This window comes from Eulemur rufifrons, chromosome 7, assembly GCF_041146395.1.
Source record: "Eulemur rufifrons isolate Redbay chromosome 7, OSU_ERuf_1, whole genome shotgun sequence".
Lineage (NCBI taxonomy): Eukaryota > Metazoa > Chordata > Mammalia > Primates > Lemuridae > Eulemur > Eulemur rufifrons.
The window spans coordinates 178,463,848-178,487,730 of record NC_090989.1 but is presented as its reverse complement, the minus strand read 5'-3'; the positions used below and the strand labels follow the sequence as shown (position 1 = coordinate 178,487,730).

The following is a 23,883-nucleotide window of genomic DNA, read 5'->3' as shown; positions in this document are numbered from 1 at the left end:
AACTTAAAAAAAAAAGAATATATTGAAAGTGCTATTAGAGTTCAACAAACATATAAGGTTAAATACAACCCACAGTTTTATTTAGCTCTTAAAATAGTTATTGTCTCAGAAGTATCTGTTGATTAGTTCACTAACTCCTCCAAATAAAGTGCTCATTCAAACCAGTTTAATTGACTGTTGCCTAAGTGTTAAGCTGTCTTAAAGTACTCATCACATAAAAGTGTTTTTAAATACCCCTGAGCTGGAGGTCTGTTGAAACCAAAGGATTGGAAGCCAGTATGTGTGTGGGGAGGGGGATCCCAGCAGGAGATCAGGACAGGGAGGGATGTGCCCAGTGACAGCAACTGGTGAGACGGGTAAGGAAGAGGGATGGGGAGTTAAATGAACGGAGGCAGAACAGAACCCAGGGTGGGGTGGGCCAGCTCAAGAGAGATTGAGCAGAGATGTGCAAGAATCTCCAAGGCAGTAAGATAAAGTGAAAGTTGGGGAAGCGTTTCAGGAAAGAGAGGTGGGAGAAGAGTGAGTCTGAGGACAAGCTGCTGAGACTTGTGAACAGGAAGCCCTGAATTATTGGAGTATAGAGCTTTAAGGAAAAAAATATTTGGTAATGAAGGAAAAAAAATACATTGACCATAATATTTTGATAAAACTGAATTATACTTATTCACATACACGTACATATATAGTTGACCCTTGCACAACCCGGGGCTTGGGGTGCTGACACCCCACTCAGTCAAAAACTAAATATAACTTTTGATTTTCCCAAAACTTAACGACTAATAGCCTATTGACTGGAAGCCTTTTCAATAATATGCACAGTTGATTAACACATATTTGGTATGTTATATGTACTATATTCTGTAGTCTTACAATCAGGTAAGCTAGACAAATGTTATTAAGGAAATCGTAAGGAAGAGAAAATCTATTTACTGTTCATGACATGGAAGTGGATCAGCATAAAGGTCTTCATCTTTATCGTCTTCACATTGAGTTGGCTGAGGAGGAGGAGGAGAAGGGATTGGTTTTGCTGTCTCAGGGGTGGCAGAGGTGGAAGAAAATACAGGTATAAGTGGACCCGTACAGTTCAAGCCCATGTTGTTTAAGGGTCAAGTCAACTGTATTTATATATACACCTGTGTGTATTCCAGGCCTGCCCGTGTTATAAATGACATAGTGGCATTTAGAGCATTTCAGACACTTGCTCAAAGTCACACAACTGGTTGATGGCCCAGTAGGGACTTTTTCTAGATTATCTGAATAGCCATCTAGGGGGCCTTCAACTACACTAAGTTTTTTATGAGTATGGTGTGTTGTAGATCCTTTTACAGAAAAAATCCAAGCATTTCATCCTTGATGCTGGGTAAGGGAGAGCGTTGATACTTATTAGCATTTCGGAGCCCAGGTGTGTATGTGCAGGAAGACCTAGGTATTCACTGGGAGGAGTTGAGGGGAGTTTTCTGTTGAAAATATTTCTGAGTATTTTCAATTTCTTCTAATTGCTCTCAAGGTGAATAGCCTTAAGTGAATGGACAAAGACTACAGTTTCCCATGGATGTTGGGCTGCTAAAAGGAAAGTGATTCCTTCCAATAGAGCTACTCCTATGGTGAAAAACTTGAGGTTTAGTTGGGATTAGCTGGCTAGGAATTTTCCTTGGAGTGCCAAGTGACTTAGCAGATCAGAATTCCATTCCCAGTAGGATGGTATTGATATTTGATAACTTCTAGCCCAGGCTGTTGTGTTTATCTACCTTGTCTTTGCCTCTTGAAGATTGTACACTGCTTTTCTGAAATGAATGGTGAACACACACTAATGGTTTATTGCTTCAAGTAGTTCCTGATGATCATCTCACCCACTGCTGTGTGTTTGGGAGATTGGGTCCTTCACTAGGATTTGCATTTCCTTTATACTTAATCTGTGCCATCTTGCTAATCATGATATGAATTTGAGTGCAAACGTTCATCAATGTGTAAATAGGGCATCTCCTCACGATTACCAGTTGCTAGTTAATGCCTTGAAGCTTGCATACAAATAATGACCACCATTGCTTTACCATCTTCAGTAGTGGGCGCTGTGCAAGGTGTTTACGGATATGTTTCTGTAATTTTCATCTCAACTATGCTTATAGAGGGTATTCCTCGAGGGTCCCTGTCCTGTTTCTTAGGAAGCTCTTCCATTGAACCTTTGTCCTCTTTAAGCCTCCCACATACCCCAGCTCCATCCCCACTTCCATAAATTCAAAGCTTGACCAGAAGAAAATGTCCATTCACAGGGGGCATTTCTGCATTCTGTATTACTTTCAAAGCAGAATTGTCACTCAAAAATGGTTGTGTATTTTAATTTGAGAAGTTGCAGAGCTTCTTGCTCTTGTTTTGTTAGTGAGCCCTAAGTTGCAGTGTGTCTCCTCTTTCCCTGTGGATGAGATGTACAGATGTATTTTATTTTCACTTCTCTGCATTTTGCTTCCTTTGAATATCAAGTGACATTAAGTCTGAGACATTGTATAATGACAGAACTTTGTGATTATGTACACAACACTCGATGCTATTTTAGATAGAGATATTTTAAATTTAAAATTTTATTATTAGACCTATATGCAGTAGGGAACAATCAAGTTATGCATGCATCTTTACATACGTAAGTATCCGGGTATGTAATTGGAAGAAACTATGGAAGAATATAGAGTCATTTTATCTTGTATGATAAGATTCTCCATCATTTTAAAGCAATGTCCCTTTATTAAAGAAATTTGGAAAGGTTTTTTTTTTGGTATTTTATTTTTTAAATTTTTATTTACATTTAATTTTTATTTCAGAATATTATAGGGATACAAGCATTTTGGTTATGTAAATTGCTTTTGTACCATTTGAGTCAAAGTTAAAAGTGTGTCCATCACCCAGATAGTGTGCATTATACCTATTAGGTGTGAATTTACCCATCCACTCCTCCCCCTTCCCATCTGCTGGATTTCCAATGAATGTTATATCCATATGTGCACATAGGTGTTGACCGATTAATTCCAATTTAATGATGAGTGCATGTGGTGTTTGTTTTTCCATTCTTGTGATACTTCACTTAGGAAAATAGTTTCCAGTTCCATCCAGGTTAATACAAGAAGTATTAGTTCGCCATTTTTTTAATGGCTGAGTAGTACTCCATGGTATACATATACCGCATTTTATTAATCCACTCATGTATTGATGAGCACTTGGGTTCTTTCCACTTATTTGCAATTGTGAATTGTGCTGCTATAAACATTCAAGTCTTTTTTATAGAATGTCTTTTTTTTTCCTTTGGGTAGCTGTTCAGTAATGGGATCACTGGATCAAATGATAGTTCTACTTTTAGTTCTGTGAGGTATCTCCGTCTTACTTTCCATAGAGGTGGTACTAGTTTGCAGTCCCACCAACAGTGTATGAGCATTCCTGTCTCTCCATATCCATGCCAACATTTGTTGTTTGGGGACTTTTTGATAAAAGCCATTCTCACTGAAGTTAAATAATCTCTCACTGTGGTTTTGATTTGCATTTTTTCATATGTTTGTTGGTCATTATCTATCTTATTTTGAAAAGTTTCTATTCATGTCTTTTGCCCCTTTTTTAATGGGATTGTTTGATTTTTTTTCTTGCTGATTTGCTTGAGTTCTTTGTAGAGTCTGTTTGTCAGCCATTTATCAGATGTATAGCATGCAAAAGGAGGGGTGTAGCCCACATATTTACTAAGGCTGCTAATTGTCCAATGATTGCCAGTTTTCTTTTGTTTTTGTATAATAACAGATAATTATGCCCATATTATTAATAATTTCTGTGAAGTGTATACAATGAAAGTGGCAAATAACTTCCAGAAATGGACAGATTGTTAGAACTCATTTTTCCCTCAGTAAATACATATATAAATAAAAATTATTCCCTGCCATTTTTATTGATTAATTATTTGGTCTGTTGAATTGTTGACAGAATTTTTGGAGCTGATAATAACTGCCATTGCATTGCAAATTCAGTTGTGCAGTTACTACTATTCTCATGCAATTCCACATTAAATGGTGAAGACTGAAATATTGGTTATTATGAACTCTTTCCTCAACATTCTATTAGTTTTGAAAAAACATTTAATAAATATAAAACACTGTGCTTTTTGGTCATACTTTTTGACCATACTATTGGTCAAATATCATTCTTGATATTTATTGCTTGCAAAGAAGGAAAACAACAAACTTGATATTAACAAAAAAAGTAAAAAAATATCCTATACCTCTAGCTGGCCATTAGACTTATCAGTGTGTTTCCTCTTCCAACTTCTGCCTGGAAGCTGAGAAATTCAGCTCTTATCTTGGTATTTGACTTACTACTTTCTCTTTATACCACTTGGGTTTACTTTTCCTTATTTATAGGACCATGGGTGACAAAAGTAATATTCCCACCTGTCACTTAAACAGGAGGCAGTTTCTTCCTTTTAACTAAAAGGACAGCTAAAAAAAAAAAAAAAAAAAAAGACCACAAACCAAAAGACTGTGTAATGATGCTGACCTGGGCGTCTGCTAGTGGTAGGTGACCTTGTGAGACCATTTCATGGAGGAAGCTGCTGTTTTCTTGGGCTTGTTGCATAGTCATAGAATATCCAGCATTTGATTGTGGAAGGTAGTCAAGAAAGAGAACTTGATTTTTAGAAGCAGAGCTCTTAGATTTTTAGACTCCAAACAAGTTTTTCATTATTGTTTTTTTTAAATAGGATGCTAAAATACTTTGCCTGAGTTTTTGACTGTATAGGAAAACAGAACCTTTCTTTCTGATCCCATGAGTGTGTGTGTGTGTGTGTGTGTGCGCGCGCGCACACGCACACTTGTAAGTAGTATTTTAAGTTCAAACATATGCAGAAAAATACAGAGAAGTGGTATGAGGCAGAGCATAATTATGTAGATAATTATGAAGCATTGACTATTGAACAGCGTATTGTGTGGGTTTCTGAGTGAACATCATCTATCTTTTAGTTAAAGAATAATATTTACTGCAGCATATACAAGGCCACAAATGACTTTTTTTTTTTGCTTGATTATACAGCCAAGCAAATGAGAATACTCAGTGCAGTTATCCTTATTATGAGAGAAGAGAAAATAAACATTCAGACAACAACAATATAAAATAATCTAATGCTTTTTTCTTCCTCATGGGGTTTTTGAAAGCTCTTTCCTGCTTATTTTGTTGAGTTTCCCATTGATACAACTTCAGTGAGTAATTATTTGAAGACAGAGTGGAGAATAAATACTTGTTGGAGAATTGTCTCTCAATGAGAACTGATGCAGTAGGCATTATAAAGATTCCCTTTTTAAATTATTTTTTAATTTTTTGAGGTTACTATCTTCCATAGATTAATAGGGACCTTTTGTCTCAGACATAATACTTGCAATTATTTGCTCAAACCAGATAACTGAACAAAGGTACCAGTATTCACAACCACCATGAAGATAAGGACAATTCCCTTCTATTTTTCATGCCAGGGGGATATAGGACTATAATGAATAAAGTCATTTATGAGAGTACCTTCTCATAAATTACTGTTCCTCAGTCAGAGGTAATTAGAAGTTTGATGGAAGGCTAAGCAAAAAATATGTAACACTAATATCAAATCTCATATGTTGCACTGCTGCACTGAAAAAAAAAATACTGCTTCTCCTTGCCTCAAAAATCCTATGTTATAGATATCATTCCTATATAACAGTAGAGAATTCAGTGGCTCAAAAAGCTTAAATGACTTGCCTAAAGCTAAATGGAATATTAGGAGAAAAAAAATCATGTCTATCTTGACCCAGAGTCACTGTTCTTCCAGTAGACATGCTCCTTTCTAAAGCTGGGGTCAGCAAAATTTTTCATAAAGTGTTGGTAAATATTTTCAGCTTTGTGGGCCATTTATTCTCTGTCATAACTAGTCAACTTTGTCCATATAATGCAAAGGCAGCCATAGACAATAAGTAAACAAGTGAGTGTAGCTGGGTTCCAATAAAACTTGATTTATGGATATTTAAATTTCATATAATTTTCATGTGTCAGGAAGTATTGTTGTTTTGATTCATGATTGTCCCAAAATAGATGGCAATTATATTTGGCCCATGGGCCATACTTTTCCAGCCCCTATCCTAAAGCATGAATATGTGTTTTGTAAGACTATTTTTTATTGAGCACTTAACAGGATACCAATTGCATGGTATTATGCAGTGTTCTGTGAAAGAACATAAAGGACATAGGTTGAGGAACAGGGTGGCAACCCGCGTCCAAATTACTATTAATAAAATACAGATATACCTTTTGAGAGGTACAATTCAATGCACTGAATTGAATTCCTGATGAAGCAAGATTATTTTTGGCTTGGCTATCAAAAGAGACTTTGTGCCTTGAAGGATAAAGGGGAAAAACATTCCAGAAAGAAGAATGTCATAAATCAATCCAAGATAACTTATTGGATAAATGAAGTTATTTTGCAAGAAATTATAGGTGACTTATTCCCTGTAGGGCTGCAGTATGACAACAGAGCTTGTGCTCTCTGTGGAGGGTTGCTAGAACTTTGAATTTTTTTTTTTTAAGAAGGTGAAATTTGGCTTCCTGATTAAATCTTTGGATTTTTAAGTGACACTTTTTAATTTAAAGGAGTGGGGTTCCCCCCCCCACCCCTCTGAAGTGCTATAACCCCAATCTAAGAAGTCTTCAAGATAGATTTGGCCCAATAGCTACCAGTTTGCTGCTCTGCAAACCAAAATTTCCAAGCATCTATGATAAGTCACATACATTTCTTATAATTACAGAATGCCCAATTTTAAAAACTCTAAAAATTAGACAGTCTAGCTCAGGTCCTATCTGAGAAGTGCACCCAAAGCTCAAACTATGAGATGAAGGGACAGATATGTGGAGCATGTTCAGACAGCCAGCAGGTGACTGATTCGAATCCTAATATTTTATCCTGACTTTAGAAGATTTAGCCTAAAGTAAGAATTGTGTATTGGGTATTTCTTAACTAAATTAATGGTTCAGATAAATGATTTCTCATGGATTTTGGGATATTTTGCAAAGAGATGCATTCCATGAGATTGGTAAGATCTGTGCAAATGCTGACCCCTCTTGAAAGTAACTTTAACCACAGTAAACTTTCTTAGATATCTGAGTAATGAAACAGCCCAGCAGAAGCTCAGCTTTTGGTTTTGTTCTGCTTTAATGTCTAAGGCAGCTGTTACTTTCAGGCAAGTTATTAAAATCCAGAAATGGGGCTTTACTGCTTCACTCAGAAGTTCTGCAAGAGATTACTGTTAGAGTGCTGTTGCTGTTAAAAGTGCTATTTATGTGTGTGTTCCAGTGAAGCTGCTCCTGTGTAGTACCCGTATTTATAGTACTCAGAAAGGAGTAGATGTGGTGTAGGTGACTAAGAGCCTGCAAATTGTCCAAACAGAAATAACTGCCTAATAAGAGTAGACACCTCTATAAGGACATAGTGGAGATGTTTTGTTGTTGTTGTTGCATGTCCTTCCAATAAAGTGGGAATGTTTTTTAAGAGTCATAGATGTAGTCATTGAATTAGTGTATTTTATAAGAACATATTTTTATATCATGAGTTATTTTATAATGGGATGCACACATTACAGTTGGAGATAGAGTATCTACTTTGGGTTGTTCTGGGTATTGCTAAAGGCTTTCTTCAATCAGCTATAACATTTTGTAAAGTAAAACCATTTGCAGTGAAGTATAATTATATACACACATACACACAAACACACACAGATTTCTAGTCTAATGCAAATTTACCAAGTTTTCTAATATATACAATATATGAGGTGTGCTTAGGGTGCAGAAATGTGTGTTAAGTATGGTCACTAGATTCTGAAAATTTAAAGTCTGGGGATGAGGGAGATAAGAGTGAAAAAGAAATAAAGGTAATATATATTATGATGAGTAAAATATACAAACTTTGTTCTATAAATTTAGAGTGAGGAAAGATTCCTACTAAATGGTGACACTGAGGAAGGATGAATGAAAGAATTGAGAGCAGTTTCCTTAAACTTCTTACACAATTTGGTGGCTTCTCATACTGTCAGATGGTTCTCCAGAATGATGGTACCAAAAAAGTATAGAGAGTTTCCAATTTAACTCATCCTCTCCAGCCCTGAGGATTACTTATTTATAATCTGTGCCAGTATTAAGGAAAACAATAAATATTAACACGAGCACCACTTTTTTATTCAGTGTGTAATATTCATTTAGAATTAGCTGATTTAGTAAATGTGAAGTGTCTAGTACAGGGCCTGATAGTCATTATCTATTTTCCCTTTATAGGTTGACATTTGAGAATGTGCATGTATTTGTTAACTATGTGTGTATGTATGTATGTGTGTGTGTGTATATATATATAAATCCCTCTTTATCATATATACGTGTATATATATAAATTTTATTTTTTCAACATGAAATTAAATATGTCCTTATTTGCAAATATTATAATCAATTCACAGTATTTCTTCTCTCCTCCCTAAGACTGCAGAGGAGGTAGCAGGTCGGTGAATTTGGGGGAAGGCTTTCTTGTCTTTACTACATCTTGGGACCAATGATACTCTCTATTTTGAAGGTGATTGTATTTTTTCCTTCATTGCCAAGATTGATTTTGTTCCTAAGATAAGGAAATAAAAGAAATATCTTTAAATTATCACCCATTGCCCTCTAAAATAATCTGGAGCACTGGCAGCAAGAGACATGTTTCTAGACCGGGGATTATCAAATTGGGGATAAAAACTCACTGATGGGTGATGGCATTAATATAGTTTATGTCTAGCATTTTAAAAAATAGAATAAGATTGACTAGAATTGAGTAAAATAGACTAGAAAGGCAAAAAAGTCATAGTCCAGCATGCAGTAAGAAACATTTTTATCAGTTGTATGTGTATGTACACATGCATATTGTTTCTACAATAAATCATGATGACAATTAAATTTTTAATTGTGAGTCAGTTAAAAATAATTTTAAAAATGTAAATCTAAGCAACTCTGAGACATACATCTTCTTCCACTCCATGATCCCCCCCCCATAGTTTTGGGAAATGTTGTGCCCCCTGTTCTGCTTTCTTAGACCTCCATATCTACCCCCAAACCCAGCTTCATCCTCATCCCCTGTGATCAGGAAAAATAAAATCAGGATCCTTGCTTGGGAAAAGAAGTGGGAAGAGGAGTGTAGATGGTGTTTTATTCATATATACTCAGATATTTACAAACACAATGCTGGCTTCTACTTACTAAGGTGAGGCAGGAAAAAATTATGCTCTTTTCTACTTTATGAGATTATCACTGTAAAATACTACAAAATGCAGTCACCAGGTAGTATTACTTGTTAATAGCTTCTCTATTACAACCAATTTACAATAGGAATTGTTTATTGTATAATTAGGTTTTTTTTTTTATTGAAATGATGGCATTGAACTAGAGTTTGATAGGAAACATTCTTTCTAAAATACATGAGGGGAATCAATCATGTCTGGTCCCAAAAAGTCTTGACCCAAATTCTTTGGTAAAGAATAGAAACCATTAGAAATAACGATTTCCATCATAGAAATGTAATCATCTCTGTTAAAACCTTTGAGAGCAATAAGCTAAAGACATGTCTTAAAAGGAGTTGATTAATGGACTCTTTTCAATATGATTGGTGAGAACCTTGTGAATTTGCATATTTCAAAGATGTTCAATGAAAGTAGGGATAATAGAAATTGGAAATGTGTTTTTCCTTTTCAAATAAATGGCCATGGATTGTGATCTCTTGGTGTATTGTACACATTGTACACTGCATCTAACAATAGCTTTCAGATATTTTTTTAATCATGTACAGTTGCTGTTAAACCATCTAGCAAGACAGGTATAATTATGGTCTGTGAATTACAGAAGGATGTCATGGAGGTTCAAAAACACTAGAGCTCACATTCATACATAGACAATAACATGAATTTAAATAAAGAAAACCATGAAGTTCTCTGAAAACATTTTAACCTACAAAGACTTCAACACATCTCCTCTCAGTCTGTTTTTCTCCCTCAGTCATTATTTCCTGCAATATAAGTATAAATTGGTTAACCATTTCATTCATTTGCAAAGAACCTTACAACAATCAGAAATAGGATTAAAAAAGCATCAAGATAAAATATTGGGCACTTTGAGAATGCTCCCTATTTCTTTTTTTACTGAACTAAAATACAGATTGAGTATTAGTTTAAAAAATTGATTATACTTTCATCAAAATACTTGATTAGTTTATTAAAGCAAGGTGTCAAAATCCAGATATATAACCTTAAACGCAAACTATTATGCACATATATGTACATGGATTTGGGCATTTTTTGTGTTTTCTTAGGCAGGTTGCAATTAAAGGATTAATGTAATTCTTTGTAAAAATTTGCATGCTTTAAAGAGCTATGCCATTCCAGGGAGGAGCATTTTTTCTACTTGAACGTTTATTTCTAGCACCTGTGAAGCTTAGCTAGTCCCTTTCAGTTCTAATTCCCTAATTATTGAACACTGCCTCCTGTGCAGTTTCTCTATTTCTGTTTATGGACAAAACGGGAAATAAAGGTTGGGAAAAAATCATGTAGTGAACTATTAATTTAGCAATTTAAAGAGTTTTCTTCATTTTATATTGGTGTCTTATTTTGCTAACTATCATACTCCAGGTGCATGCGCTACTCCAGTACTTTTTCTTTTATTATAATTGCTCAGTAACATTTCCAGATGTGGAGAACAGACACATTAGTTATTCCTGTTAAACATTTTACTTTCCTTTCTCATCTTCAGTGTGCTATGTTGCCTTTTCCCTTTTCTCTAGTGCATTGGTTACAGTACAGCTTTTATCTGCCAGTGACAAAAATGCATTTAAGGTTTATTTTTCTAACACATGACATTTGGAGTTATGTAGTTCATGTTGGTTCTGGAACTTAAAGATGTGTGAGGGCTCTGGGTTGGCTTTTATGTGGTATGTATGTTCTTCTCATGGTGTCCAGGTCGTCACAGTAGTTCCCAGGATTCCTTCCTCATTTGACCATTTTCATATCAAAAAGGAAAGGAAGCAAAGTCAGCATTTCCCTTGCTTAAAAAAAAAAATTAGGGTAGAAGCTCTTTCCTAGAAGCTTCTAGCAGATTTTCCCTTATCCCTTGTTATGGGTCGAATTGTGCCATCCCCTCACTCCCTTTATATAACCCCCAATATGTCAGAATGTAACCTTATTTGCAAATAGGATCATTGTAGATGTGATTAGTTAACATGAGGTCATTAGGGTGGGCCCTAATCCATTATGACTGTTGTTCTTATAAATGGGGGAAATTTGAACACAGAGACACATACAGAGGGAAGATGAACCAAAGAGACATAGGGAGAAGATGGCCATCTCCAAGCCAAGGAGAGAGACCTGGAAGAGATCGTTCCCCCACAGCCTCAGATGAAACCAACCTTTCTGACACCTTGATCTTGGACTTCCATCCTCCAGAATTGTGAGAGAATAAATTTCTTTTGAAGCCACCCAGTCTGTGGTACTTGTTATGGCAGCACTAGCAGACAAATATACCCTCTTAGGCTGTTAACTAGTTTCACAACCCAATCTCCCCTGGCTACTCTGCTGAGAACCAGGATGAGTTCTGGGAAGCTGATATACCTGGAGCTTTCAGTCTCTGTGGCTGAAGACTAGGAAGAGAGTAGGCAATAGCTATCGAGTAGACAAACAGCACTGTCTGCCACAGGGAGGTTTTTTTTTACATGCGGTGCATTTCTGGCTTTCAAATATTTGTTAAAGAAATGAAATATTCTAAGATTGAATACTTTATCTTCCCCTGACATTGGAAGAATATAAATGGAATTTTATTTTGGTCTTTCCTTGTTTCTTTGGCATTTTCTAGCTTTAAGCCACCAATGCCAAAAAAGACGATGTCCTCCTGCTAAAAAAAGTTCCATCTTTAAAAATTTTTTCCCTATAGAATAGTTGAGGCTTAGAATACACATCTTATCTCATTGGCAGCATATTATTTTACATTCTTTGACCTAGGCTTGAGCTCATTCTGTTTGAGTCTGATGCTTTGTGAGTGGGTGGAATTTTCCTTTCTAGATCCATGTCCTCTTAAATTCTGTCTTTAATAGCATTGCCTAACCTTGTTCCCTATTAGGATTTATCCTCTTCATTTCAAAATGCACTGCGTTTTTTTTTTTAATTATAGATATGACGTAAATCAGCAAGGAAAAATAGGATATGCTTTCTTTCTCCCTAGGAATTTCATTTCTTTTAGTAAAAGTCATGAGACTGCATGGACCCCCTGTTCATGTCTCTTTGTCAGTATTCATAAAAATTGTATACAGTATGACCATTAGAATTGATCGGCCACAATTTGATCTTTTACGTGACATTGCCTTAGGAGCTCATAAAGCTTGTACTTACATTCAAAAGCAGTTACTCCTCATTGCCTGTAGGTGTTTGGGGGGAAAAATAAGACCTTAGGGTTGGATTTTTGGACTTACTAGTCCTGTTCAGAAATGTTATATACCCTTGATTTTAGGTTGTAAACTTAAAATGGAGCTCTGGAGCCAGGCTAGCATATCAAAAAAATGCCCCTGTCACAAAAAGTAAAGTTTAGCATCAATCTGAATGTTACGCTGAATCCATTTAGTTAGGCAAGAGGCCCCCTTCTGTTTTCAGCCAGGCTGCTTTTTGCTGGTTATGAATATCTCTGTGAAATAGTCAAGGTTCTGTCCTTTCGAGGATCAAAATTCGTTTTGAAGAAAATGTTGGCTAATTTCTTTTAGATTAGCAAAGATTTCAGAATCTGTTCCTTTTCAGTTTATATTGCTGGCAAGAGACTGGAACATTAAACCCCAGAGTCTCCCATCACCTGTTTTATTCCAGTGAAGCAAGCTCCAGTGGCCTTTGTCTCTTTTCTGAGTATGAAGCGCACACCGACCTGTCACATTTGGTTTTTATTTTCTACGAGTAGTTGGAGGGTCCCGATGGCTGCTGATGGTCTGAAAGCCTTTAGGAGCCTTAAATTTCAGAAATGGTGGGAATGTGCCTCACAGGCTGTTAACTCCAGTGTCATCAGGAAATATTCAAGTTGAAAAAAAGCAGGCCAGTGGTTAATTTTCTCTTCTGACCATATTAAGAACAGTGTGGTTTCATGGAAAGGGAAATAAACCAAGAACGTGAGGCCAGGTCCTCCCCCAAGAGGCCCTGTTACCACGGTCAGGTTATTTAATCTGTCTGTGCCCCACTTCTCCTGGGGAGGCCAAACAACACACGAAGTAGGAACACCAGCTCTGGAATTAAAATCTGAGCTTTATCAATCACCAGTTTCAAACTAGTGTCTTCCTTAAATGAAGTCATTGTGAGAATTGTTTCATTCATCTTACTCATTCACTCAATGGAAGAATATTGAATCTCCACCATGTTCTGGGAGCTGGGATTCAGCTATGAATTAGATACAAATAAATAATGAACATGTAAATAAGTATGTGTGGTGTTACTCTAGAGACAGCCAGTGAGATGGTGAGATGTGCTTTGATGTGTCTGTGACTGGTCGGAATGAGAGATGCGAAATGACTTTAGATGGGGGTGTCACCTTTAAGCTGAGCAAATGACATTTCTGCTAAGTTCTGAATGAAAAAGAAACCAGAGCACAAGAATAACAAGTGGGTGAGCCCAAAGGTGACAGCAAGCTCAGCATACCTGGGAAGCAGAAACAGGGACAAGGTGGCTAGACCTCAGAGAGTAGGAGATGGGATCAGAGGTAGCCTGGGATACAGGAAGAAGGGACTCTAAATAGCTTAGTATGCCTGGCACATGGTAAACATTCAGTGAATGTTAGCACATTAAGTGTTATTATCCTTCTCTCAAAAGGGTCTCAGAAGAAAATGCTTCTAGTTATTTAACACCTTTATCTAAAATTAATAGTCATCTCTGGACAAGAAATATCATATCATTTTGGGGACTTGACTTTTATTAGATCATGATGGGATGGACATTTGAGTTTTTATTGGGATCACTTGTAGGAAATTTTAGAAAACACCTCTCTTTGCCTTTTTCATTTAAATCTTCTTATCTCTACCTAGTCTTTTTTCTTCTGGTTTTTCTCCCCAACTTATCTGTCATTTCTAAATTTATACCCTTATGTTAAGGTATTATTGCTTTCAAGCTCCATATACATAAGAGTTTGTCAGAAAGATGTTGCCATGCCATCTCATAAATGAATAAAATATATGTCATCAGAAGTGAATCAGAAGATATTACACTAGAAAAATGCTATGAAAAATCTACCATATATACAAATACCTACAAAGAGAAGTCAGTAGTATTTTCAACTTTCTAGGGCAATACATTCAATTAGTAGAACAGATTGTTGTTTTTGTTTGTATTTATTATTTCTGTGCAGCAAATTGGTCAAGGAGCAAACATCAAGAAAATGACAATATTGGTTCTTTTCAATTAGGGGTGTTAGTAGCTATTTTAAAATCCATTTCTTTTGGAGGTTGTCCTTTCCCACAAAGGGATGCAGAAGCCTTTTTCCTTGTGGCATTTTCCCCTTACAGGTAAAAGTAATGACCAGGTACAGATCAGGGGCCTAAGAGGGATAGGAAGCAGCTCTCCTAAAGAGTGGTAGGGATTAGAAAGGGTGAGTTGCATGATATTGCGGTGGAAAGTTGCCATGAGTTAGCAAAACTGTGAGGTGTGAGGGCACAGTCCCCAGGATTGCCCTCACTTCTAACACTAACTGCAAGTTCAGGAGGCTCCCAGACCCCTCTCAATTTTGATAATCTGCTAGGACTGACAGAAGTCACTGAAAGCTATTATACTCACAAGCATGGTTTATTACAGAGAAAGAATCCATACTAAAATCAGCCAAAGGAAGAGACACATAGGGCAGAGTCTGGAAGGTTCCAAATGCTAAGCTTTTGTTGTCCTCATGTTGTGTTGCCCTCCCAGCATTGAGGTATGACAATATACAAGGAATATTGCCAACCAGGCAAGCTCACTGAGCCTTGGTGTCCAAAGCTTTTATCGGGGCTTCATTATGTAGGCATGACTTATTGATTGCACACATGGTTGAGCTCAATCTCCAGGTTAGCTGATATCATGTGACCCAAATCCCCTGCCCATAGTCACATGGTTAGTTTTTCTGATGTGGCCAGTCCCCTAACCCAAGACTACAGTATTGTGGCTGGCCCCATCCTAAGATCCAAGACTATTGAGAATGGCCAGTCTTAGCCTTAAACAAAGATTTTCTCATCAGCTATGACATAAATCACCTCCTAGAAGCCAGGGACACAGGCCAGACCTAGGGCAAGGCCAAACTCTTTGTGCAAAAGTCAAGAGGGTGTCCCTGCATGGACTGTAGAAAATGCTGCATGAACTTGCTCGTGTCACCTAACTACTACTCTTTGGCTCAGCATTCCTCTTTTGCACGTGGGGATTATGGTATTTACCTCGTAGCGCATTGTGGGGATTAATGAACAGATCTGGGGATGCAGGATTTACTCAGTAGTTGCAGCTGCTGCTGTTTTATCATTCTCATGATTATTTTAATTGTAGTGTTATCATTTTATTCCTGTTATGGTAAATATTTTTATTAATGTTCGTGCTCTTTGAAGTAGCTGAAATGTAAGTGCATAGTTTTAGGACCTTTTTTGCTGCTTTTTGATCTCGTTTTGTCTAGCTATACACGGACTCTCTTTGTCTCTTAGTGTGTTTATTCATTCTCTGGTTCAATGGACACTCCTCTGCAATTTTGCTGAGCTTTCCAAGATAGGATAGTAAAGAGCTTTTTTTTCTTCTGTGAATTTGTTTGTTTTCCAAAATGCTCTGGCAAAGATTATACAACTGCATTCTCATAAGCATTTGGTGGTGGCATTATCTTGTTCTTTTTAAAACTCATTGTATAAGAGAGATTTTTGTTTTTTGTGTGCATGTGGAAATTCTCCTCAGAGGATGTTCAAGTTCTCTTAACCAAAAGTAGAAATACTTTAAAAAGACACTTGTTCAGTGCTGTACCCTTCTTTTCAATTTGTTAGTAATAAAATGGGAATCCCAACAAATATTAAGTGTTTTTAGTTCCAAATGGGAAAATAGTATTGTCAACCTTAAGATTTACATGCCAAACAGATTTTATGAGAAAGACAATGCTCAGGTGTTCAACTGGTTTTGAATTGAGCTTTAGTTTTGCAAAGAGGCTTATGACAGAAAAGCTTAGTGTAATAGTTTATTAGCCACTGAACATGTAGGTATAGTTTATTTTTTATAAAAAGTAATTACTACAGCCTTCTTTATAGTTTGAACTGATCGTATTATATGGCAATATTTTTTATGCTGACTTTCATTCTCTTAGAGTTGCTGCTAAGAATGGTTTACCTGATTCTCCTTAACAAAACATTACCTACAGAGTGTGTTGCTTTGTGGACAAATAGAGCAATACTGGATTTTTTTTAAGAGCACACACTAGTTGCTCATTTTTCTTCTTCAATTCTAGAATACAGCTTTTCAATACCTTTTACTTATTATTATTATTTTTTGGATGTCTCCTACCCATATAGGTGAGCTTCTCTTACAAGGCCCTGTGTTTATCAAAGAGCCCAGCAACAGCATTTTCTCTGTTGGTTCAGAGGATAAAAAAATAACTTTAAATTGTGAAGCAAGAGGCAACCCTTCACCTCATTACAGGTACAGTGGAAAGTTTGAAAATTCAAATTAAAAAAAAAAAAACAACTATGTGGCAATTGTGAATTTTTTTGCTTCAATATATTTATGCCATCAGTAAGAAATAAAATGTGAAATGGTAGTTGTATGATATATTCAACAGATCTGCTATGTGAACATTTGAATCCTTATAGCATATATTTGATTGATTATTGACTTTATAGTTATATTTCTTGATTAAAGAAAAAAACATGGTAGAATCTCTTAAACAGTGTCTTTTCATAGATTTATAGTGCAATTTAATTTATAAACTTGGATTTACATGTAGTTTTCAAGAACACATCCATTGTGGGGGTGAAATTAGGTATGTTTTAAAGGTTAATTTGAAATAATAGTAAAAAAAACATAATTCCATGTCCCTCTTTTCTTCCTCTACCATTTTACTGGGTATGTGTTTAGAGGTTCATTAAGTATTCAAGAAGAAAATATATTCTTACTAAAGTCATTTTAACTATTTTTGAAGAGGAAATAGATCTCATTTATTAAATTTTTATCATGTTAAAGTCTATAGTCTATATTTTTAAGATTATGTAAACAATATCTGTTCACTGAAAACTTTCAAACATCACAGAACGGTATAAAGAAAAAAGAAAGGCCGGGCGCGGTGGCTCACGCCTGTAATCCTAGCTCTCTGGGAGGCCGAGGTGGGCGGATCGTTCGAGCTCAGGAGTTCGAGACCAGCCTGAGCAAGAGCGAGACCCCATCTCTACTAAAAATAGAAAGAAATTATATGGACAGCTAAAAATATATATAGAAAAAATTAGCCAGGCATGGTGGTGCATGCCTGTAGTCCCAGCTACTCGGGAGGCTGAGACAGGAGGATTGCTTGAGCCCAGGAGTTTGAGGTTGCTGTGAGCTAGGCTGACGCCACGGCACTCACTCTAGCCTGGGCAACAGAGTGAGACTCTGTCTCAAAAAAAAAAAAAAAAAAAAAAAAAGAAAAACAAAAAACTGAACCACCACCTGAAGATAAAAATATTACCATTTTGGGAATGATGATGGATTATTTGGATGGAATGAGTATTTATTTTATTAAATAACTCAAGATTAACAGTTTCTACTCTTAGGGGTGCTTGGGGGACCCACAATAATGAAGAGATGAATTATTTATAAATAACATACGCTGCTTTCATGTAAGCAGTTGCAAGAGAGTGCTCAAGGCACCTTCAAAACAACATGCTCTTTAAGTACTGTGAGCATCTGCTTCAAAAACTCTATTTACAGTATTAGTTTGCTTGGCAAAACCTTTTCTACAGTCTGCAGAACAAGCAAACTTCAGTGTATGTTAATAAAATTCTAAATGTTTGTAGAGTGGTAATGTAGCTCTTATTGAACTTGTATTGTTCTCTTAAACCATATAAATAATTGAAGCTGACAGTCATAGTTAAATTGGGTCTGGATTGGCTTAGAAGATAGACCTATGTATTTTTGTATATGAAAGTCAGCAAGGTCAGTGTTCTTCAACAATGTCCAACAACCTATTTATTGAGCCCCTGCTGTGTACTTCAACAAAATAAACATCATAATTCCATGTTACTGGTCAGAAGTGATAAAGGTGAGAATGAGAGTTTTCCTTCGGCCCCCACTTTTCCCTATAGAAATAAGAAAATTGCAACAGAGTATTAAAAAAAAAAAAAACAAGAAAACTGTATGTTATGAGCTAGTTCAATTAACCAAACATAAGCTTATTCAGCATCTGGAAATATTTTCTTCTTTAGGGGAAAATTGAGCCAATCAGCTTAACAAGACATTATCCTGGAAATATTTTTTCTAACATTTTGTAAGCCAGTCCAACACTTTCTAAATGCATCTGTTTGTTTCTTCCTGAAATAGAAGATTATTCTTATAGACCTGGCTATAAATATGATAAAGATTCCATGTGAATGACTCGTGTGGGCTGTTTTTCTGTTGTCAGTAAAGTTGTATTTCCTGGCATTTATCTTATGAATAATTTGGCGGTAAATTTTACAGCTTAAAACTTGTCAAGATATGAGATTTAGTGATAGAGAAGTGTATTTTTAAATGACTGGATTAATTATGTTTGTAGAGTTTTAGCAAATAACCAAATGTCTTGAGCTTGGAAATCCAGAAATAGCCTTTTGTTGTAATTATGTCTTTGTATACCTGCTGTGGAGTCTGTTTAAATGGATTAATAACATACATAAGATGTTGATGAAGAGGTTTTTCTTTTTACACAATGATTTTTCTGTTTTATTATATGTCCTGGGATATCATCCTGGTATTTATATGTTGCGATTTAAGCAAAATCTGTAACTGAAACTAGGAGATTGATTTATTACCTTTAAGTTTGATAAATGAAGAAATTTAACATGCTAGGCATTGTTTGAAAATTTTTGGTTTGTAGCCAAACAGAGCAGACACCTTCATTTACAGCTTCAAAGATTTTCTAAAGTTAAGAATACCTACTTGTTGAGTGTGATGCGCACTGTCTGGGGAATGGACATGCTTGAAGTTCTGACTCAGGCGGATGGAGGGGGGCATGGGCCATATATACAACCTGAACTTTTGTACCCCCATAATAAGCTGAAATAAAAAAAAAATTAAAAAAAAAAGGTAAAAAAAATTTCACTTAAACTAAAGGTTTATAACCAATAGAAACTGAGACCTGGAAAAGCATAAGGGAGCTGCTTTTAGTTCTGGAAAATCTTGGACTTCCCTAGAACAAGAAACATTATTAATGTTATTAATAACATCTGTTATTCATGTTATCTGTGAAGGAAATAGATTGTATCAATGGAGTAAACAGAGTATAGAATAATGTGAGTTGCAATTACAGATTTATCTATTTAGATGACACCTTCATTTATGGCCTGATTTTTTTCTAGCTTTTGACTTTAATAGTCTAGTAGGTAATATTCCACATGACTCTTTAAATGATCCAGAATAAATTATGCTTGCTTTTTCTTATTTTTTTAAATTATCATTCAACAATTGCAGATAAATAGCATAAATATGTAATGATATTGAGGACATAAAAATATTGGGGATTTATTTTTTTACGTGAAATCAGAGAAAGAATGTTTTAATATGTATTAATAAGTATAAATGTATATGTATTATATATATATGTGTATGGACAGAGAGAGAGAGAGAGAGAGAGAGGTAGAAACAGAGTCTGCCAAGAAGGAAACTTAGGGGGTCATGTGAATTGTTAAAGGCAATCCAAACCTGTTTCTAAAGATTCACAATAAAGTTAAAAAGTCTTATAAAAGAACGTCTTTGAAAGCCCAGAGCCTGCCCTGTAGACTGAGGAAAACTTGTGTGATGAGAGATCTTGTCTTTGTTTTAATCCCATTGGGTAAAAAGAACTCTTAATTGGTCGTATTAGAAATCCTAAAGTTCAAAAATTCTCAAGAGAAATTACTTGTGTTAGGGTTTAATTGAGAATTTTATTCATTCTTCTGCACTTCCCTGCTTGAGCCCCAAAGCCTGTATTTAAAGGTTAATTAGTATTCAGTCTCATTGTAGTTGCTGACGGTGCTGAGAGATGTTACTCTGTGGAAGTATTAATACTTTGCTAAATGGGAAAGGCTTTCATCTTTTCATGGCATTAGAAATGCCCAATGAACTAATGCTAAGATGAAAGACCCCAAAGAGGAAGATCTCAGGTCATTGTTGCTGATGGCATTTAAAGGAACCTCATATTTGGGGGAGACAGGGGTAAAAAATGTATTTGCCAATAGGGACCAGGCAAGTGATAAGACCACATGAGGTCAGCCTGCCTGAAGAACATACAGAATAGACACACGGACAATGACTAGCAACTGTCAAACCTTCATCTCTAAGCCTTTTATTAAATAGTCACAACTGCTTCTCAGCACTGGCTGATTGTTGCTCTCCAGGAATCCTGGGTCAGTCCTGCAAAAGCTTTTTAAGAGATGTTTAAAATTCAGATATTTTCATTTTGGAATCTCTCTAATTTTAGTGTTAAGTCTGCTTTTCTTTTTTGACAAAATCTAGGCCAAAGAAAATGAGTCTTAAGAGCTGAATGTGGCCCATGTGGGCTTTGTGTTTTCAACTTTTAGTCTAGCTTGAGACTTTAGAGCTGTGCTGTCCAATATGGTAGCCAGTAGGTGCATGTGGCTCTTGGAATGTTAATCAGTTAAATTAAAAATTCATTTCCTCAGTCACAGCAGTATCTTTTTAAGTACTATGTAGCCACATGTGGCTAGTAGCTTACTGTACTGAACAGCATAGATGAACATGTCTAGGCTTGCAGAAAGTTCCAGACTGACTCCTGGATCCACAAATCTTTTCTATAAGTGCACTTTCATTGTTCTCTCTCCACAAAGAAGTGACCAGGACATCATTCTCTTCCAGCTCTATAGAACAAGTAAGCTATTTTAATAAAGTACAGCATAAGGAGTCTTGGATACACAAGTTCTAAGTGCTAAATACCATTGCAAAGTAGAGGTCTTTCCTGGCCATAGTTGCCCTTAAACTTGGCTTCCTATAATATGACATTAAATATGTTACATCCTGCACATATTTAATTTACTGAGAGTCAACTAAATGGATTCTGTGTAAGATAGAAGGGGAAAATAAAATAATACACTAAATTCTGCTTAAGGAGTAGATGTAAGGACATCTTAATTTATTTCTTGTCTATATATATGCACATAGTAATATATATCTACATATGAGCAGAGTACTATGCATGGTACTATATTTGGCTGTATGTATATGCATTAAGTATATGCTATAAATTTTATATGTGTACTATATATGTTCCATTTTTAGAATATATAATACATATGTAGTATATGTGCTATATATTTTATATTCTATATCATAACATAGAATGACAATATATGAAATATATTCTTACATATAATTTTGATTATATGCAATTTGTCTCTTACATATTCCTTATTGGTCAGTAAGATTTGTGGTCACGGTTACTTTACTTTTATGCCTCAAGGCAAATAAGAGTTATTGTCCCTCTAAACTCTGTTGGCCCTTAGAGAAATGTAATCCTTTTTTGCCACATTTCTCAGCCCAGTTTTCAACTCCTTTCAGCATCCTGACTTCTCCAGCTAGTGAGCTCTCTCTGGTCCCCACAGCTCCAATCAACCACTATGAGCAATGAAATATTCACATGGTTGGAACGATGGCCAAACATAAAAAATAAAGAATATCTATAGTGTTTGAGGCAAGCAGAGGTAAATGCAACTTTTTCAGGGCAGTTTAAGCTTGGCTGCACTACTGTCCCTCCCAGGGTGCCTCTTGACCTTCTCAACGCTGGATTCTGTATTCCAACAATGTGCATACCCATTGCATCCCAACCTGCTTCTATGATAAAGCTTATCACAATGAAATGGGATTGCTCTGGTAACTGTAACTCCCTTAGAGGTGGAAATAGTGGGTTCTTCATCCTTACATTACAAATGCCCAGCAGAAGAGCAAATGCTCAGTTGGTAGCATGAAAAAAAACTGAAATGAAGTTCACAAGGTGGGGAAAATAAATAAAGAGAATTTGGGATTGGATCATATTTCAGGATTCAAGAATGTCATGAAGGAGCACAGAGTCAAAAGTAGTCAATAGGTTATTCTATAGGATATTCTTAAGTTTGGATTGAATCTTCTCTTTTGGCTCCATTTTAAGACAAATGGCCTTAAGGTGACAAAGATGGGTGCCTGGAACTCCAGGCTATTTATATCCTCCCCATAAAATCAACTGGAAGAAGAGGGCATCTTTCCTATTTGGGTCATTAAAAGCCCCAAATGGTGTCAGAAAAACAGAAAAACATAGCTAATGTTGTCAGCAGTCAACATGCAGCAGAAATAGGAAGGTTAGATTTTAGACACTACAGGTGGTAGTATAACAAAATAAACCACGTCTTTTTTATTCCTCTTTCTTGTAATTTTTCAGTGGGGTAAGAAGAAAGGATATATACATGCTGATCAATCACAAGTTAAATTAGTTGGGCCATATCCACACCTTTAGCCAATCAGTAAGGCCTGAGACATAGAAATGTTCTCTTTGGCCAGGCTGGGGTCACATAAGCAGTGGCCTCTTCAAAGCAGAATGAGGGAGCTGCTACCAGGGAGAGAGAAAATGGATGCAGCGAAGACAACAATAGCAAGCATCCTCTATAACTCTCCCTGGAATAATTTAAAACAATTTCTGATTAATTTGAATTAGGCTATAAATATGTAAACTGAACAGTTGTTTGTAATCCCAGTGCGTGTGTGTGTGTGTGTGTGTGTGTGTGTTTTTAAAATTTATCAATGAGTGAGAAATTGGAATCTATGTCATAAAACACATTTTAAAAACTCAATTTAAAAAAAAGAAAACGAGCATTGCAGTGTAACTCATTTAGATCTTTAGCAATTATTGCTGAAGCCTAACTAGTTATTTTTGGATAAAGTATTGAATATGCAAATTCAGACATTCATTCTTTCAAAGGCTACAATTATTCTCATCACTTCAGTAAACATATTAACAAACATTGCATTTGAACACAAATGCATTTGCTTATTAACTTGAAAGCCGCATCTAAAACCATAAATTGCTTCTGTGATTAAATTTCTAATTTTCCCGTCAAACCCAAAATAAAGTATTGCCTGTTGATTTAACAAGTGTTTAGTGTGGGCATATTTCCCAAACCCAAACCCAGCCCCCAAAAGATTTTAGTAATTGTTATTTTGTTCTTTCTGCTTTGGTTTATGTTGAGCTCTAAAATGTGACATTTCTTTTTCTCCAGAATATTGTTTAGATTTCCATCGTCCTCACAAGATTTTGTGTGATAGAGTAGATATCCCAAAGGAATAGAACTTTATATAATCCATTGTGAAGGGATTTATATTTAGGGATTATTTTCGAAACTACCTGAAGTCATTCGATTTATTTTCAGTTTTGTTAGCTCCAATTTCAAATTGTGATGTTCTCTAACTTTATTACCAAGTTCAAGTGAAAGACTCAGTTTAGAGCTTGATGCCTTAAATTATACTGACAACAAAATATGTCTGTGTTTATATTCATTATTGTTATTCCATACTAGTGTGATTTTGTGTAAGAGGTTGCCATATCCCATAATACCTAGTATGGTAAATAAATAAGAACTAGTAAGGTAACTGAAAATAATGATACATTAATTAATTCCCTATCTTTGAGATAGTGGATTGA

At 35.8% G+C, this 23,883-nt stretch overlaps 1 protein-coding gene across 1 annotated transcript in view; it reads left to right on the top strand.

Moving 5' to 3' along the window:
• CNTN3 (contactin 3) overlaps positions 1 to 23,883 on the top strand; it is a 246,561-nt gene that overhangs the window by 6,200 nt on the left and 216,478 nt on the right. The window contains exon 2 of the mRNA XM_069473823.1: positions 16,571 to 16,697. Within this exon, the coding sequence (XP_069329924.1) occupies positions 16,571 to 16,697 (127 nt within the window). The remainder of the gene's footprint in view (positions 1 to 16,570; positions 16,698 to 23,883) is intronic.